General features: G+C 42.9%; 1 protein-coding gene across 1 annotated transcript; it reads left to right on the top strand.

Annotated features, from left to right (window-relative positions):
- Positions 1-1,381: 1,381 nt before the first annotated feature.
- Positions 1,382-15,779, top strand: LOC130222360 (gastrula zinc finger protein XlCGF57.1-like; the record flags this gene model as incomplete). Its single annotated transcript, XM_056454945.1, has 2 exons — positions 1,382-1,439; positions 14,185-15,779. Coding segments are annotated over 2 exons (1,653 nt in total), but the record flags the coding sequence as incomplete, so codon positions are not given.
- Between the last annotated feature and the right edge of the window lie 1,630 nt (positions 15,780-17,409).

Here is a 17,409-nt window from a genome sequence, read left to right as displayed (position 1 = left end):
CACATTACCTTTCTGAAAATATACATGTTATAATCACACTGAAATGAAAATTATACTTATACTACTTGAATTTGTTCATGACAGGATTTGACCACAATTTGAGCGTCTTGTTTCCTGTTTTTTCCTGCTTTGCAGATTATTTGTAAAAAGGTGCAGGAGCTTGACCAACATTCATTTCTTACAGTCTAAGGTCTAATTAATACAACAACTATGTGGTTAAATAAAAAATCTCAAACTTAAAAAAATATATATATATTTTAATTTTGGTGTCTCAAAGGCACTTTATAGTCATAATGACCCTAAAAACGTTTTTTCAAAATTGTCTTAAAAATGTTTAGATTACAGGTTTTGATTAACTTTAAATACTGAATATCTGTGTCTGTGTGAGAGATAGCAGATATGTTGTGTAAAGTGATATCGAGGGAGAAATGTATCAACATAACTGCAAGTGGCAAAAAAGCTAAACAAAAAAGACTTTTATTTTGGCGTGGCGTGTGACGTCACAAGTGCGCGGGCTCCCGCGATGTGATTCAAGTGGAGAAAGGTTTGTTTTAAAGCTTTTACAGATATAAAGCGATTGATTAAGTTTTAGGTTTTCCTCCGGTTCAAAATATGTACCTGTTGTTGAAAATATTATATACCCTTTATACAATGTAGTACTATTTTACTCACAGTAATCGAGGGCTACTGTTTGAATAAAGTAACAGAAATGTGTATAATAAATGTTTTAATGAAGGTTTAATTTATTTAGTAGCATAATGTCAGTTCATTCTATGTGTACATATAAGAAATAGAGTACTAGTTTTATTCTGCTCATTTGTGGCTATTGTTTCTAGCTCAGACCTGATTTCTTTATTTAGGTAAAGTTGGTTTTATTTTGCACATTCAGACTTTCTCCTAAACTAACTGAATATAACTTTTTTATATAATTATTGCTAATTCTAAACAGGGAAATCATCTTATCAAAATACAACATTGTTCACAGTCAAATAAACAGTAATGTTGTTTTCAAGTCCTACTTGGATGAGATTTCAGACTCAAAGTACCATGGTAAACAATACAGGGACCATGTCACAAGTTGTCACTGAACAAATGTGCGAATATAAAACCAACTTTACCTCAATGATTTCTTTTTGATTTCTTGTTTCTTTCATCTTGTGTTAATTATTCTTATTATCCTTTTGCCTGATTTCCTTTTGTTAATTACTCTCATATAAAGAAACTGTTGCAGCAAGTGTTGAAGAGAAGTTATTTTGTTTCTGTTCATTGTTTTGTTCATTTTAAACAGGATAAAGTGTCCAAAACACAGAGAAAAACTCCTGCTGAAGCGACTGATCTCCACACTGTTATAAAGATGGCGTTTATTAAAGAGGAGAGTGAAGATGTGAAGATTGAAGAAATATTCAGAGTCAAACATGAAGATCTGCAGGAACAAACAGGTTGATTTTCATTCTCAAAAGGACCAACTCAGTCATTTGATCCTCATTCAGATATATTTTAATAATAAGAATACTAAATTAAATCCATCTTGCAGCCCTGAGTGTCAATATTTGATACATATCCACACATAATCTTGCTTTCGCTTTGGTCTTTCTAACGCGCTCTCTTCTCTTGACACGTGCTGCTCCGTGTCCCTCATCTGTAAACAATATCGAGAGGTTAGTAACTGAACTCCTTTCAATATCACTGACTCGATTAATTAAATACGCGAAAGCCGTGTAAAGAGCTGTCGCTTGGCGTGTTGTCCTTCTTTCCGATTAAATCTCTCAAATTATCATATGTGATCTCTGTTATTATTGACTTTTAGGCGGATAAGGGAAAAACGTCAAAAACACACACAAGATATCTTAAACCGTTACTGTTCAATGTTGTGCTTAACGGTAGTGTAATGCAATATTGAAAATTTCAGGGTTCAATAATGAATAGAATAAATTTTGATAATTCAAGATTTTTCAGGGAGCAGGGTCAACGCATACACACACACAGGAGCGCTATGATAAAGCATGCAAAATGCCATATGTGTGTCGATTTAAAAAATGTTATATGCGAAATAAACTGTCATGGATTGGTCAGGCTCTCACGACCCCCACTCACGAAGATCACCATCACCTGACTTCTAATGAGCACACAGCTGCATCACATTCACGAGCACCAGATAAAAGCACAGCACTCCAGTCGCTCATTGTCCGGGGCTCGTCTCGACGAAAGCGGACAACTGAGCGACCACTCAGCGTAGGTCATCCTCAGCTAAAACAAACGATTTACTTACCTGTTCTCTTTGTATTCCTCCTAGTCTTCCTGGTCCTCCCGAATCGTCCTGTCTTCCAGTCCTTCCAAGTCTGTGTCATCCTCTGTCAGCTGTATCTGGTGTGTGCTGTCCATCCTCGTGTATTCCTGTTACCCAGCCACGGAGGAAAAGACCCCAACATCATTCCTGATCCTCCTGGCTATCCTTCATGTGCTCCTTGTTGTCATCTAATAAACACCCTAACGTTTCCTTACCTCTGTCTCCTGTCCGCTTCATAACAGAAGCCCGGACCTTTAATCGACGACAACATGAGCACCCCCGATCACCTTCAAGAGCTGGTGGACCAGTTGAAGCGGATTCTACAGCCACCAGCTCCACTTTCCAACGCACCACCAGCACCGAGCACTTCCGCCTCCACAGTTTCTTCTTCGGCCCTTCCTTCCAGTCCCATGGCCCGACCAGCGCCCTACTCAGGCGGAGCGGGGGGAGTGCAATGGTTTTCTGTTACAATGTTCCCTCATATTCGAAATGCAACCTTCTCTATATCCCACAGATAAGTCGAAGATCGCCTACATCGTATCTCTACTCTCTGGACCTGCACTTAAATGGGCTGAGACGATCTGGAACCAAGCCGGGCCGGTCATGAATTCCATCACTACCTTCACGGAGTATTTCAAAGAGGTGTTTGGACGTTCTGATGGGGAAGTAGCCGCTGGAGAGCAGCTGTATCATCTAAAGCAAGGTACTCTATCTACACAGGAATATGCTCTCCGGTTTCGCACTCTAGCAGCTGCAAGTGGATGGAATGAGAGATCGTTGTTGACCACGTACCGGCTCGGCTTGGAACCCACTCTCCGAATCCAACTGGCCACATTAGATGATACAATGGGTCTGGAGAGATTCATCCAACATTCTCTCCGATGTTCCGATCGTCTCCGTTCCTATCAACAGGACACCATCACCCCCCTCGTCTGCACTCCTCCAATCGCCTGAGTCAACAGCCTCTCCAGAACCAGAACCCATGATAATAGAGTCTGGAAGACTGACATCAGCGGAACGACAGAGGAGGCTGACCCGGGGTCTGTGTCTATACTGCGGTGTCAGTGGACACACCCGTATGGAGTGTCCCCTTCGTCCCATTCGGACTTCAGTGAGTGTATTCAGTACGAATATTGAACAATGTAAACCACTTACTACCACCGTACAAATACTACTGCCTCTATTTCTCTCCCTTGTCACAGCCCTCATCGACTCCGGGTCAGCAGGGAACTTCATCTCCCAATCCCTCTGTCGTCAACTCCACCTCCGTACTGAGGCGTCCTCGCATATATACCAGATACAACCGATACCCAGTGCACTCGATCTTCGACCCGTATCCATCGACAATGCGAAGACATCCTTCTTCAAGTGGGGTTGTTACATCAAGAGAGGATTCAATTTCTGGTTCTGGAGGGTGCAAATATGGACATCATTCTAGGGCGCCCGTGGCTGGTGAAGCACGATCCCATCATCTCTTGGGGCACAGGAGAGATAAAGAAATGGGGATCTGGATGTACACCTGCCTGTTTTTCCAAATCTCCCCTCTTCAAGGTCGGAACCCCCATTTCTTTGTTTGCAACATCGGTCGAGAGCCCTCCTGAGAAGCAGTCTATCCACATTCCTAAGGAGCACAGCTCCTTTCATGATGTCTTCTGCCCCAAGAGAGCTTCCCAGCTACCCCCCCGCATCGGCCATGGGACTGCGCGATCGACCTAGTTCCAGATGCCCAGTTGCCAAGAGGTAGGATCTACCCGCTCTCGCTTCCAGAGAATCAGGCAATGGAAGATTACATAAGGGAGGCTCTGAGTCAGGGGTACATACGTCACTCAAAATCACCAGCCGCCTCAAGCTTCTTCTTTGTGGCCAAGAAGGACGGAGGGCTGCGTCCATGCATCGACTACAGGGTCCTAAATAACGGTACAGTAAAATACCGATATCCCCTTCCTCTGGTACCAGCCGCTTTGGAACAGCTCCGAGAAGCTAAAGTCTTCACTAAATTGGACCTCCGCAGCGCGTATAATCTGATAAGAATACGTGAGGGGGACCAATGGAAGACAGCATTCGTGACCCCTACTGGCCACTATGAATATGAGTTCATGCCTTACGGTCTGGTCAACGCCCCCTCCGTATTCCAAAACTTCATTCATGAAGTCCTCCGGGAGTTTCTTCACCACTGTGTAATAGTGTACATAGATGACATCCTCATTTACTCCCGGAGTGAGGCGAACATCGCCAACACGTTGCGGAGGTCCTACACACATTGAGAGAACATCACCTCTACCTCAAAGCGGAGAAATGCTCATTCCACCAGAAGTCGATTCATTTCTGGGATACATCATTGACCAAACCGGTATACGTATGGATGGGAAGAAACATTGAGGCTGTTCTATCCTGGTCAGAACCCACTTCCATTAAGGAGCTCCAGAGGTTTCTTGGGTTTGCTAACTTTTATAGACGGTTTATCAAGGACTACAGCAGGATTACATCACCTCTCACTAATCTCCTCAAGGGTAAACCCAAAGGACTGGAGTGGACCAAAGAAGCAGCCGCAGCCTTCCGCCTTCTTAAGAAGGAGTTCACAAGGGCCCCACTCCTGACTCATCCTGACCCAAATCTTCCTTTCGTGGTGGAAGTGGACGCATCCACCACCGGCGTCGGGGCAGTATTATCTCAACATCATGATTACACCGCCCCGACTGCATCCCTGTGCCTATTTCTCTCGGAAGTTGAGCCCGGCGGAGCAGAATTACAGCATAGGAGACAGGGAGCTTCTAGCAATCAAGCTAGCCTTGGAGGAGTGGCGTCACTGGTTGGAGGGAGCCAAACATCCGTTCCAGGTGATCACAGATCACAAAAACCTCCAATACATTAAAGAGGCCAAGAGACTATGTCCACGTCAAGCCAGATGGTCACTTTTCTTCTCACGTTTTGATTTCTCCATTTCCTATCGTCCAGGACCCAAGAATCTAAGAGCAGACGCTCTCTCTCGTTTACACGAGCATCACGATCATGAAGAACTCCCAACGAAGATTCTTCCCGAACACATCTCCATTTGTCCGATCACCTGGAACGCTCCTCCAGTCGTTGCCACTCCGGAAGCCCCTGCTCCGCCGGGATGCCCTCCTCATCGGCAGTTCATACCACCTGAACACCGGGTAGATCTGATCCACTCCTTACATACCTCGCTAGGCACTGGACATCCAGGGATCAACAATACTCTCTCGCTAGTATCCCAACGATTCTGGTGGCCAAACATGGCAAGGGATGTGAGGCAATATGTTCAGGGCTGTAAGGACTGTGCCCAATCCAAGAGCCCACGTCATCTACCCGCTGGAAAGCTCCATCCCTTGCCGATTCCGAACCGTCCCTGGTCACACCTAGGAGTGGACTTTATCACTGACCTCCCTTCGTCAGAAGGTAATACCTGTATTCTAGTCATAGTAGATAGATTCTCAAAGTTTGTCAAACTAATCCCTCTGAAAGGTCTTCCCACAGCCTTTGAAACCTGCCGACAATATCTTTAATCAAGTCTTCAGGTCATTTGGTATTCCAGAAGATATTGTGTCGGACAGAGGTCCACAGTTCATCTCACGTCTATGGAAAGCCTTCTTCAAGCTCCTAGGTGTGGCCGTCAGCCTCTCTTCTGGATATCATCCCCAAACCAACGGGCAGACAGAGAGGAAGATTCAGGAGGTGGGACGGTTCCTGAGGACCTTCTGCAGTGGTCACCAGAACTCCTGGAGCCAGTATTTGGGCTGGGCAGAATATGCCCAAAATTCACTGCGGCAACCCTCCACCGGACTCACGCCATTCCAGTGCGTCCTGGGCTTCCAACCACCGCTCTTTCCCTGGGATGGCGAACCATCTGATGTCCCCGCAGTGGATCACTGGTTCCGGGAGAGCGAGAGAGTCTGGGACGAGGCTCATCAACATCTGCAGAGGGCAGTCCGTCGAAGCAAGGTAACCGCCGATAGGAGAAGGTCTGAAGAACCCAGATACACACCCGGACAAAAGGTGTGGCTATCCACCCGGGACATACGCATGCGACTGCCCTCTCGCAAGTTAAGTCCCCGATTTGTTGGTCCCTTCACCATCGTGGAACAGGTTAACCCCGTCACCTACAAACTACAATTACCCTCTCACTACCGTATTCACCCTACATTCCACGTATCACTCCTGAAACCCTATCACGATCCTGTTCTTCCCTCCACAGAGCCTGACCACGAAGAGGAACCCCCTCCTCCACTGCTCCTAGAAGAAGGAGCCGTCTACGCAGTGAAGGAGATCTTGCGTTCCCGACGTCGTGGTGGCCAGTTGGAGTACCTGGTGGACTGGGAAGGGTACGGCCCCGAAGAAAGGACATGGGTTCCCAGAGCTGATATTCTCGATCCTAGTCTCATGGTGGAGTTTCATGAGAGCCACCCTGAGTTCCCAGCGCCTAGAGGCAGAGGGAGACCACCACGGCGTCGGAGGTGTCGGCCCTCAGGAGCGGGCCCTGGGGAGGGGGGGTACTGTCATGGATTGGTCAGGCTCTCACGACCCCCACTCACGAAGATCACCATCACCTGACTTCTAATGAGCACACAGCTGCATCACATTCACGAGCACCAGATAAAAGCACAGCACTCCAGTCGCTCATTGTCCGGGCTCGTCTCGACGAAAGCGGACAACTGAGCGACCACTCAGCGTAGTCATCCTCAGCTAAAACAAACGATTTACTTACCTGTTCTCTTTGTATTCCTCCTAGTCTTCCTGGTCCTCCCGAATCGTCCTGTCTTCCAGTCCTTCCAAGTCTGTGTCATCCTCTGTCAGCTGTATCTGGTGTGTGCTGTCCATCCTCGTGTATTCCTGTTACCCAGCCACGGAGGAAAAGACCCCAACATCATTCCTGATCCTCCTGGCTATCCTTCATGTGCTCCTTGTTGTCATCTAATAAACACCCTAACGTTTCCTTACCTCTGTCTCCTGTCCGCTTCATAACATAAACGCTGAAAAAATGTTTTTGATATGCTATAAATGGTAATGTATTAGCTATCTACCACTAACAAGTAGGCTAATATGCAAAGATGTGCTGTTCAAAAATTAGTTTGTTAGTTATAAAAATACTGATGTCCACATTGGCTCTGGTGCATTAAATAATAATATTAAGATTTTTTTAAATCACAGAATATAAAAAATAGTATCGAATGTTGATATTTTTGAAGGGATTATCTTAAAGTTGTAAATTCCAGCATCGTGACAACACTAGTTATTGTAAAGATTATTATATCCATTAGCAATATGGGTAATTATATTGCATGTATATTTTACATTTCAAAAAGTTCAGGAATGAAACTCTTTAAAAACAGCTATTTTCTTCAGTATCTTATTGAAAGCATATTTAGTTTTATAATTCAGCTTTCGCCAATCATTAATGATTAAATGTTTTAAGTTTAGGAAATAAAAAGATTTTTTTATATTGTTTGTTAGCTCTGTTATGGATGAATTTACTAACATGTACACTCTAAAAAATATTCCGTAAAAAAATGGAAAAATGTACTGGCATTTACATTCTCGCACTCTCACAGCCGAGCTGGGATTTACTGTTAATCCAGTCAGACTCGGGCAGGTGCAGAGCAGAGTGCGTGCAGAGGAGTGGGACCGCTAGGACGTCACTTCGTGCACGGCAGTTTAGAAAAATACGGACAAAGAACTGTAAATGAACAGATAGCATGTTTACTGACGAGGAAAACGCATAAAAATGTAAAAAATCATTAGGTAAATGCTTGTTTGAATTACATTTAACCACTTACAGTTCAGTTTTACCTGAATGAAAAAAGTCTGATCTTATTAACAATATTAAATGCAATTCACTGTTGTACTGTCCATGGCCGGTTCAGACAAGACAACAATCATTTGAAATAACGATAAAAAGGTAATAAAGCCGTCTTTTAACTAAAATATTGTGATATGTTTTATTAACCGTACATACCAGCGGAAAACAGGAAGAACTACGTCCTGGTGTTCATCAAACGCTGTCTGAGCTGCGATTCCCTTCCCATAATTCAATTCAAAAACATATATAAACGGAAAAACACCCGTAATACGTGTAGTACGGAAAAAAATCTATTAAAATATTTTACTGTTATGGTACAGTTTTTTTTTTACAGTGTAGAAATAACAATAAATCATAGCAAGAAACATTCTAATACATAGTTACTAAATTGGAACTGAATTGACAGTAACAATTTACAGTTTTACAACTTTTTAGCCAAACATTCTACTCGCTATAACTGCAAAGATTACATGACACTGAAATCAGGATTAAAATATTTTTAAATTGTCCAGTGTGTGATTTAATGAAATATTCAGTTTTCCTTTTGTAATTGTGGTAATCGTATTGACAGTTTACAGTTTAAACATTTGAAATGTAAAAAAATTGCTTAATTTTTTTTTTTTTTATTGCACAATGATACATGATGGGAAAATAACTCACTAATTCGGACATCAAGAATTTTTGGTAATTTAATCTTTGAATAAATAAATAAATATTCAAAGTAAATAAACAATTACAATAAATAATCAAAAATGTAACAATGTAACAATTTTTTTTAAAGCTGAAAAAAGGATGGCTTTGGTCACTAAATGTACCTGCAACTATAGAATCACCCATATAGTTCATGGAGAGCAACATGTTTTTGTGGAGTTTACTTGCAAAACTTGGCAAACATCACTTAAGCAAGCAAACACTGAGATAAATATAGTCTGCAATCCAAATAATAGTTGTAAAATAAAAGTTAGTTTGCTTTTATTAAAATGACAGAGAACATTTAAAAAGATAAATACATTTTATATATATATATATATATATATATATATATATATATATATATATATATATATATATCAGAATCAGAAAGAGCTTTATTGCCAGGTATGTTCACACATACTAGGAATTTGTTTTCGTGACAGAGCTTCTACAGTGCAACAGGATTACAGAGACAGGACAAAAAACAGATAATAAATATATTTTAAAAAATAGAAGTAAGTAGTACAAGTGTATGTACATGTTTATTACTATATACAACGTTATATGTGCAGCTGTTATGCGCAAATTGGTATGTAAAGTGTATTGTTAAATAAGTGTATATGTGTATAGCAAGTAGTGATGTTGGTTCCACAATTATTATCATCAAGTGTTTTATGAGATGGATTGCCTGAGGGAAGAAACTGTTTCTGTGTTGGGCTGTTCTGGTGCGCAGTGCTCTGTAGCGTCAACCAGAAGGTAAAAGTTCAAAGAGGCAGTGTGCTGGGTGTGAGGGGTCCAGAGTGATTTTGGCAGCCCTTCTGCTCGCTCTGGATAAGTACAGTTCTTGGAGAGTAGAAAGGGTTGTACCAGTGATTCGCTCAGCAGTCCGAACTATTCTACGTAGTCTTTGGAGGTCGTATTTAGTAGCTGAGCTAAACCAGACAGTTATTGATGTGCAGATGACTGATTCAATGATGGAGGTGTAGAACTGTTTCAGCAGCTCCTTTGGGAGGTTAAACTTCCTCAGCTGACGAAGAAAGTACAGCCTCTGTTGAGCTTTTTTTGACAATGGAGTCAATGTGAGTGTCCCACTTCAGGTCCTGAGAGATGGTGGTGCCCAGGAACCTGAATGACTCCACTGCTGCCACAATGCTGTCCATGATGCTTAGTGGGGGTAGAGCAGGGGGGTTTCTCCTGAAGTCCACTATCATCTCCACTGTTTTGAGCATGTTGAGCTCCAGGTTGTTGTCGCTACACCAGACAGCCAACTCCTTAACCTCCTGTCTGTAAGCAGACTCGTCACCGTCCTGAATGAGGCCAATAAGTGTGGTGTCGCCTGCAAACTTCAAGAGCTTCACAGAGGAGTCTTTTGATGTGCAGTCATTCGTGTACAGGGAGAAGAGCAGTGGGGAGAGGACACACCCCTGGGGGGCGCCAGTGCTGATTGTGCGGATGCTAGATGAGAATTTTCCCAGCTTCACCAGCTGCTGCCTGTCCGTTAGGAAGCTGTTGATCCACTGACAGACAGAGGTGGGCACAGAGAGCTGAGTTAATTTGGGCAGGAGAAGTTTTGGGATGATAGTGTTAAACGTCGAGCTAAAGTCAACAAACAAGATCCTCACATAGGTCCCTGGTCTGTCTAGGTGTTGCAGAACATAATGCAGTCCCATATTTACTGCATCATCCACAGACCTGTTTGCTCTGTAGGCAAACTGAAGAGAGTCCAGTGAGGGTTCAGTGATGTCCTTCAGGTGGGCCAGCATCAGTTTTTCAAAGGACTTCATGACCACAGATGTTAGTGCCACCGGTCTGTAGTCATTTAGTCCTGTAAGTTTGCGTTTCTTTGGGATGGGGATGATGGTGGAGCGTTTGAGGCAGGAGGGCACTTCACACAGCTCCAGTGATCTGTTGAAGATCAGGGTGAAGAAGATGGGGGCTAGTTGGTCAGCACAGGATTTTAAACAGGCTGGTGTTATAAAATCTGGGCCTCGTGCTTTTTTCCTCTTCTGTTTCCGGAAGACCTGGCGCACCTCATCTTCATTAAACTGTAGTGCAGGTATGGGGGAGGCGGGGGGTGGTGTAGGTGTTAATGGTGGCGTGAAGAGCAGTTCAGAGTGGGTGTGAGGGGTTTTTTCAAACCGGCAGTAAAACTCATTCAGGTCGTTTGCAAGTCGTTCATTGTCTACAGTGCTGGGGGATGGTGTCTTGTAGTTTGTGATGTTTTTCAGACTTTTCCACACAGATGCTGAGTCGCTGGAAGAGAACTGACTCCTTAGTTTCTCAGAATAGTTCCTTTTTGCGACTCTGATCTCCTTTTCTAGTGTGTATTTGGCCTGCTTATACAAGGCCCTATCCCCATTCCTGTAAGCAACCTCCTTGGCCTGACGTAGCTGTCTGAGTTTTACAGTGAACCATGGTTTGTCATTGTTGTATGTGAGTTGAGTCCTAGTAGGAATGCACACATCTTCACAGAAACTGATATGAGATGTTACAGTCTCTGTGAGCTCATCCAGATTGTTTGCAGCAGCTTCAAAAACACTCCAGTCAGTGAGATCGAAACAGGCTTGTAGATCCCGCTCTGTTTCGTTAGTCCATCTTTTCACAGATCTTAATACAGGTTTGGTTGTTTTCAGTTTCTGCCTGTAGGTTGGAATGAGATGAATAAAACAATGGTCAGAGTGTCCCAAAGCTGCTCGTTGGACGGAGCCGTACGCATCCTTTATTGTAGTATAGCAGTGATCCAGTATATTGCTGTCTCTTGTGGGACATGTCACATGCTGTCTATATTTTGGCAGTTCACGGGACAGTTTAGCTTTGTTAAAATCCCCGAGAATGATTAAAACAGAGTCCGGGTGTTGTTGCTCGATCACCGTGATCTGATCAGCTAGTTTCTGTATTGCCAGGCTCGTGTGCGCGTGCGGAGGAATGTAAACACTGACGAGGATGAACGAGCAGAACTCGCGCGGGGAGTAAAAAGGCTTATAGTTAATAAACAGTGCTTCGAGATCTGGACAGCACATCTTCTTTAAAACTGTTACATCTGTACACCACCTTTCATTGATGTAAAAGCACGTCCCGCCACCGCGTGATTTCCGCGTTGATTCTTCATCGCGATCCGCTCTGAACAGCTGATAGCCCGGTAGGTGAAGCGCGTTGTCCGGTATGGTGTCGTTCAGCCAGGTTTCCGTGAAACACAGAGCAGCTGAATGCAGAAAATCCCTATTTGTCTGAGAGAGCAGAATGAGTTCGTCTATTTTGTTGGGTAGAGAGCGGAGATTTGCCAGATGGATGCTAGGCAGTGCGGTCCGAAATCCGCGCTGTCTGAGTTTCAAAAGCGCGCCTGCACGCTTTCCTCGTCTGCGCGCTTGAAAGCATTTGAGTAGCACTGCGGCTCCTCCGACTACAATGTCCAACAGAACATCAGATAAATCCAGGTATGGAAAAATATTCGGTGGTGTATGTGCCCGAATGTCCAACAATTCGTCTCTGGTGAAACTAATTGTAGGAATATGACTCGAGACAGGACAAACTAACAAAACACAAACAATACTGCAGAGTACGACACGGAGGCTGCCATCGTCATCGGCGCCATCTTGATAGTAATTTATATATATATAAATTAAACTAATGCATTAAACTGTTAATGCAGCCAAGGGTAAGGACATTTAAATAAGATAAGTTTAATGAGAGGTAAACTTCATCATTTACTGTTAACCTTAAAGTATTTTAGTATCAACTTAGCTAGGTATTTAAAGCCATCAAAACAGTACACAACGTTGCACAGCATACATTAGGTCCAAAAAAAGATTAATAAATTTACCCCGCACAAACTTAGGCCCCGTTTACACTGTCAGGTCTTGATACAGAATTCTGATTTGTTGCCTATGTCAGATTTTTTTGTCTGTCCGTTTACACGTTCTTTTAATTGTGACCCATATCCAATTCATGTCTTTACACTTGCTGTACAATTTACGATGCATGCATAAACGTGGTTTCTAGCATCTGTGCCACACTAGACACCATGAAAGAAACCGTCTTGTTTATAGCTCTGCGAAATATGCGAAGCGTAGTATAAGTAGTAAATGGTTGAGTCTAGATTTACCTCCACTCAGTTTACGTAATGGCATGGTCCTGATGTGTGTGTGTAGTTGAAGATGTAGCCTTTGCCTGTGTGCGCACTGGTGTTGTTGGAGAGAATAAAGTTGTTCTATGTGTAGCCCGCAGTGAGTGTATTAATAGCGATAAAAAGCAAATGTTACAACACAAAGTTCAGCCAACTTTAAAATGTTTTTGAGGCGGAGGAGGTGGGAAAGGGCCGTCATCGCAGCTTTTGATTATGGTTAATATGCTGTATGATGTCCTCCGCCATTCAGAGGAATGTGTGGGTACGAGAGAGATCTCAGGTCTGGTGGGAGCAAATTGTGGCGACTGACCACTTTTCTCCATGTTTCCTCTGTTGTTGTTGTTGTTGTTGTTGTTTACTGCGTCGGAATCTCCACACACGCTTTTCCTTCTACATCATTAAACCGCGGAGAAGCACCACATTGTCACAAGTTTAATGATGATCAGAACAGAACGCCTCAATAAATCCGATCTGCCTGTGTACATGACAGTCGTATTATCACATATCCATTTTATATCTGATTTATTTCCACATATGAAGGAGACCTGAAACCGATCGCTGAATATCCGAATGCATGCAATGCATGCGTTTTTTTTTGTTTACACGGTCATAGAACAGATCCGATCTGTGTCACATATGAGCAAAAAATCGGAATTGGGTCTCATTTAACTGGCAGTGTAAATGGAGCCTTAAACGTAACTTTAACGGTACACAAGCAAGAAGTGCTAAAAGTTAACTGATTTTGTATGTCTGTTTGACAATTTGACATTTGACTCTGTGCGAGTGGGCGTAACTGCCATAACTTGATTTTCAAGACAGCCTCGCCGCAGCCAATCACCAGCGTTTGATCCGGGCACGTTAAGGATGCAGGTTTTCTAGCTCACTGACGTTTACAAGATTATACCCTTGGGTATCGAAATTTGGTACTGAACGAAAATAATTTTTTTGATACTCGATAGTATCGAGACGATTCGGTCGGTGCTTAAAAAGTATTGAACTCGATACCCAGCCCTACCTTTAGATTGTTATAACATCACTAAAAGCAGCATTGAAGCAGTCTCCTTTCAGTCAATCCACCTTATCACGGATATTGTCAGCCTGATCTGGTGTATTAATCAACTATTGTGGGTTCTGGAACTATTGTTATTTTACATTTAATGTGCCTCAATTTCAGTGTGTAGCCAATGTTTACAGTGTCTTTTCAATTTTTAGCTTTTGAAGAGAGTTTTTAAGACTTAATGTAAACTAATGTTTTATTTATTTCAGACTTAATTGAAGAGAATAAAGGGATTAAAGAGGAGAAACATCATGTCAAAATTGACGAAAAAAGTCAATTACAGACTGATGGTATTTTGAAAAGGAGAGACAAGAATTGTTTCACCTGCACTCAGTGTGGAAAGAGTTTTGGAAGACAAAGCAGTCTTAAAATTCACATGAGGATCCACACTGGAGAGAAACCATTCACATGCACCCAGTGTGGGAAGACTTTCAGCCAAATATCAGCCCTTAACAAACACAAAAAAATCCACACTGGCGAGAAATCTTTCACATGCACTCAGTGTGGGAAGAGTTTCAGCCAATCATCATCCCTTAATAGTCACATGAGGATCCACACTGGAGAGAAACCATTCACATGCACTCATTGTGGGAAGAGTTTCAGCACATCATCATCCCTTAATAGTCACATGAGGATCCACACTGGAGAGAAACCATTCACTTGCACTCAGTGTGGGAAGAGTTTCAGCCAATCATCATCCCTTAATCTACACAAGATGATTCACACTGGAGAGAAACCATTCACATGCACTCTGTGTGGGAAGAGTTTCATCCAATCATCATCCTTTAATTTACACAAGAGGATTCACACTGGAGAGAAACCATTCACATGCACCCATTGTGGGAAGAGTTTCATCCGCTCATCATCCCTTGATCTACACATGATGAGCCACACTGGAGAGAAACCCTTCACATGCACTCAGTGTGGGAAGAGTTACAGCCAATCATCACACCTTAATCAACACATGAGGATCCACACTGGAGAGAAACCATTCACATGCACCCATTGTGGGAAGAGTTTCATCCGCTCATCATCCCTTGATCTACACATGAGGATCCACACTGGAGAGAAACCATTCACCTGCACTCTGTGTGGGAAGAATTTCAGCCAATCAGCAAACTTTAATCTACACATGAGGATCCACACTGGAGAGAAACCATTCACATGCACTCTGTGTGGGAAGAGTTTCAGCCAATCATCATACCTTAATCTACACATGATGAGCCACACTGGAGAGAAACCATTCACATGCACTAAGTGTGGGAAGAGTTTTAACAGCTCATCACACCTTAATCAACACATGAGAATCCACACTGGAGAGAAATCATTCACATGCACTCAGTGTGGGAAGAGTTTCAACCAACCATCAAACCTTAATCAACACATGAGGATCCACACTGGAGAGAAACCATTCACATGCAATCAGTGTGGGAAGAGTTTTAGCATATCATCATCCCTTAATCTACACATGAGGGTCCACACTGGAGAGAAACCATTCACATGCACTCTGTGTGGGAAGAGTTTCAGCCAATCAACAAGCCTTAATGAACACATAAGAATCCACACCGGAGAGAAACCATTCACTTGCACTCAGTGTGGGAAGAGTTTCATCCGCTCGTCATCCCTTAATCTACACATGATGAGCCACACTGGAGAGAAACCATTCACATGCACTCAGTGTGGGAAGAGTTTCAACTACTCATCAAACCTTAATCAACACATGAGGATCCACACTGGAGAGAAACCATTCACATGCACTCAGTGTGGGAAGAGTTTTAAGTACTCATCAAACCTTAATGAACACATGAGGATGAGGATGAGGATGAGGATGAGGATGAACACATGATGAGCCACACTGGAGAGAAACCATTCACATGCACTCAGTGTGGGAAGAGTTTCAACTACTCATCAAACCTTAATCAACACATGAGGATCCACACTGGAGAGAAACCATTCAAATGCACTCAGTGTGGGAGAAGTTTTAGCAAATCATCATCCCTTAATCTTCACATGATGAGCCACACTGGAGAGAAATCATTCACCTGCTCCTAAGCCGTGGTCACACTGGACTTTTCTCCCCATAGACTTCCATTCATACGCACGGGAATGCGTCAGACCGGAAACGCAAGTTCTTGCATCAAGTTTCGCAGTTCACTGCCTTGCAAAGTTCAAGCTTGGTGAACTCTGACCTGCGAAATCGCATCACTTGAGACCAATCGAAGATCAAAACATGACCTCACTGGACCAAAATGTAAAATATGGACCAATCGCTCACTTTTTTTAAAATGTCTAATCATCTTGTTTAATCCTGCCCCTTTTCGCAGAGCGGTACAACAGAATTTTGCATGAATAGAATTTTGCATGCTCAAACTCTAGTGTGACCGCAGATTCAGTGTGAGATGAGTTTCAGCAACTCCTCAGACCTTAAACACATGAAGATCCACACTGCTGTGAAAGAGTATATGTGCTTGAGTGTGAGAAGACTTTTATTACGGCTCCAAAATTGAAACTGCACCAGACAATTCACACTGGAGAGACCGTACAAGTGTTCACACTGTGACAAGAAGTCTAATCAGTTAACATATCTGAAAACACAAAAGAGGATTCACACTGGAGAGAAACTACAGATCTGATCAGTGTCTACAGTTTCGCTCATTTGGCGCAGCTTAAGAAACACATGGACAAAAACTTGCCCACATGACATGAATGCAGCAAAACATTTTCTCATGTGCAAAGGATGTTTTATGTCTGAATAATGTTTGAAAGGGCTGAGTGACGGTATACTGTTTTCCAACACTACTACATTGCAGTAGGTGGGGTTGTAAATGTGTTGCGTTCCTCGCGTTTACCGTAAACACGATGGCGGCTGAGAGAAGAACAGTTTCATAAACATCTGGCAAACAGCACGTCTGCGACTTAAAATCTCTTTGAAATTTATTGTACAGGTGCGGATACATTTGTACTCCTCTCTAGTGTATTCATGTAGCTAGCGTTGTTTTAGATGATGTTCTTTGTCTGAATCCCTGAATGAGAAACAAATCACTGTGAAGACACCGCACATCAAGGAAGGTGGAGCTCCAGAATGGTTAGTTTGCAGTATACCAGGGCCTCAAGTTAAGGAAGCCCATTCAATTGTCCTGTGTTGCATCTTTTATTAGTAACGTTTCTTTATTTTTAGGTTCAAGATTCTTTCTAGTTTACTACATTTACTTTTTTTAGTAGAATATAAACTTGATGAATATTTTCTGATTTAGGCAGAGTGACAGGTATTAAGTTTTACAAAATTAATACACTGTGATGATCCCAAGACTCCAGATTGGAGTATGTGGTAAATCCTGATTGGATGCCTGCATTACTCCTCAATAGGTATATAAAAGTTGTTGTGTTAGCTACCCCAGGACGCTGTGGCTACTCAGGAGTCCTCATGTCAAGAC

The sequence above is a fragment of the Danio aesculapii genome, chromosome 4, assembly GCF_903798145.1.
Source record: "Danio aesculapii chromosome 4, fDanAes4.1, whole genome shotgun sequence".
Lineage (NCBI taxonomy): Eukaryota > Metazoa > Chordata > Actinopteri > Cypriniformes > Danionidae > Danio > Danio aesculapii.
Note: the sequence above shows the minus strand (reverse complement) of the source record. Positions and strands in the feature narration are given on the sequence as shown.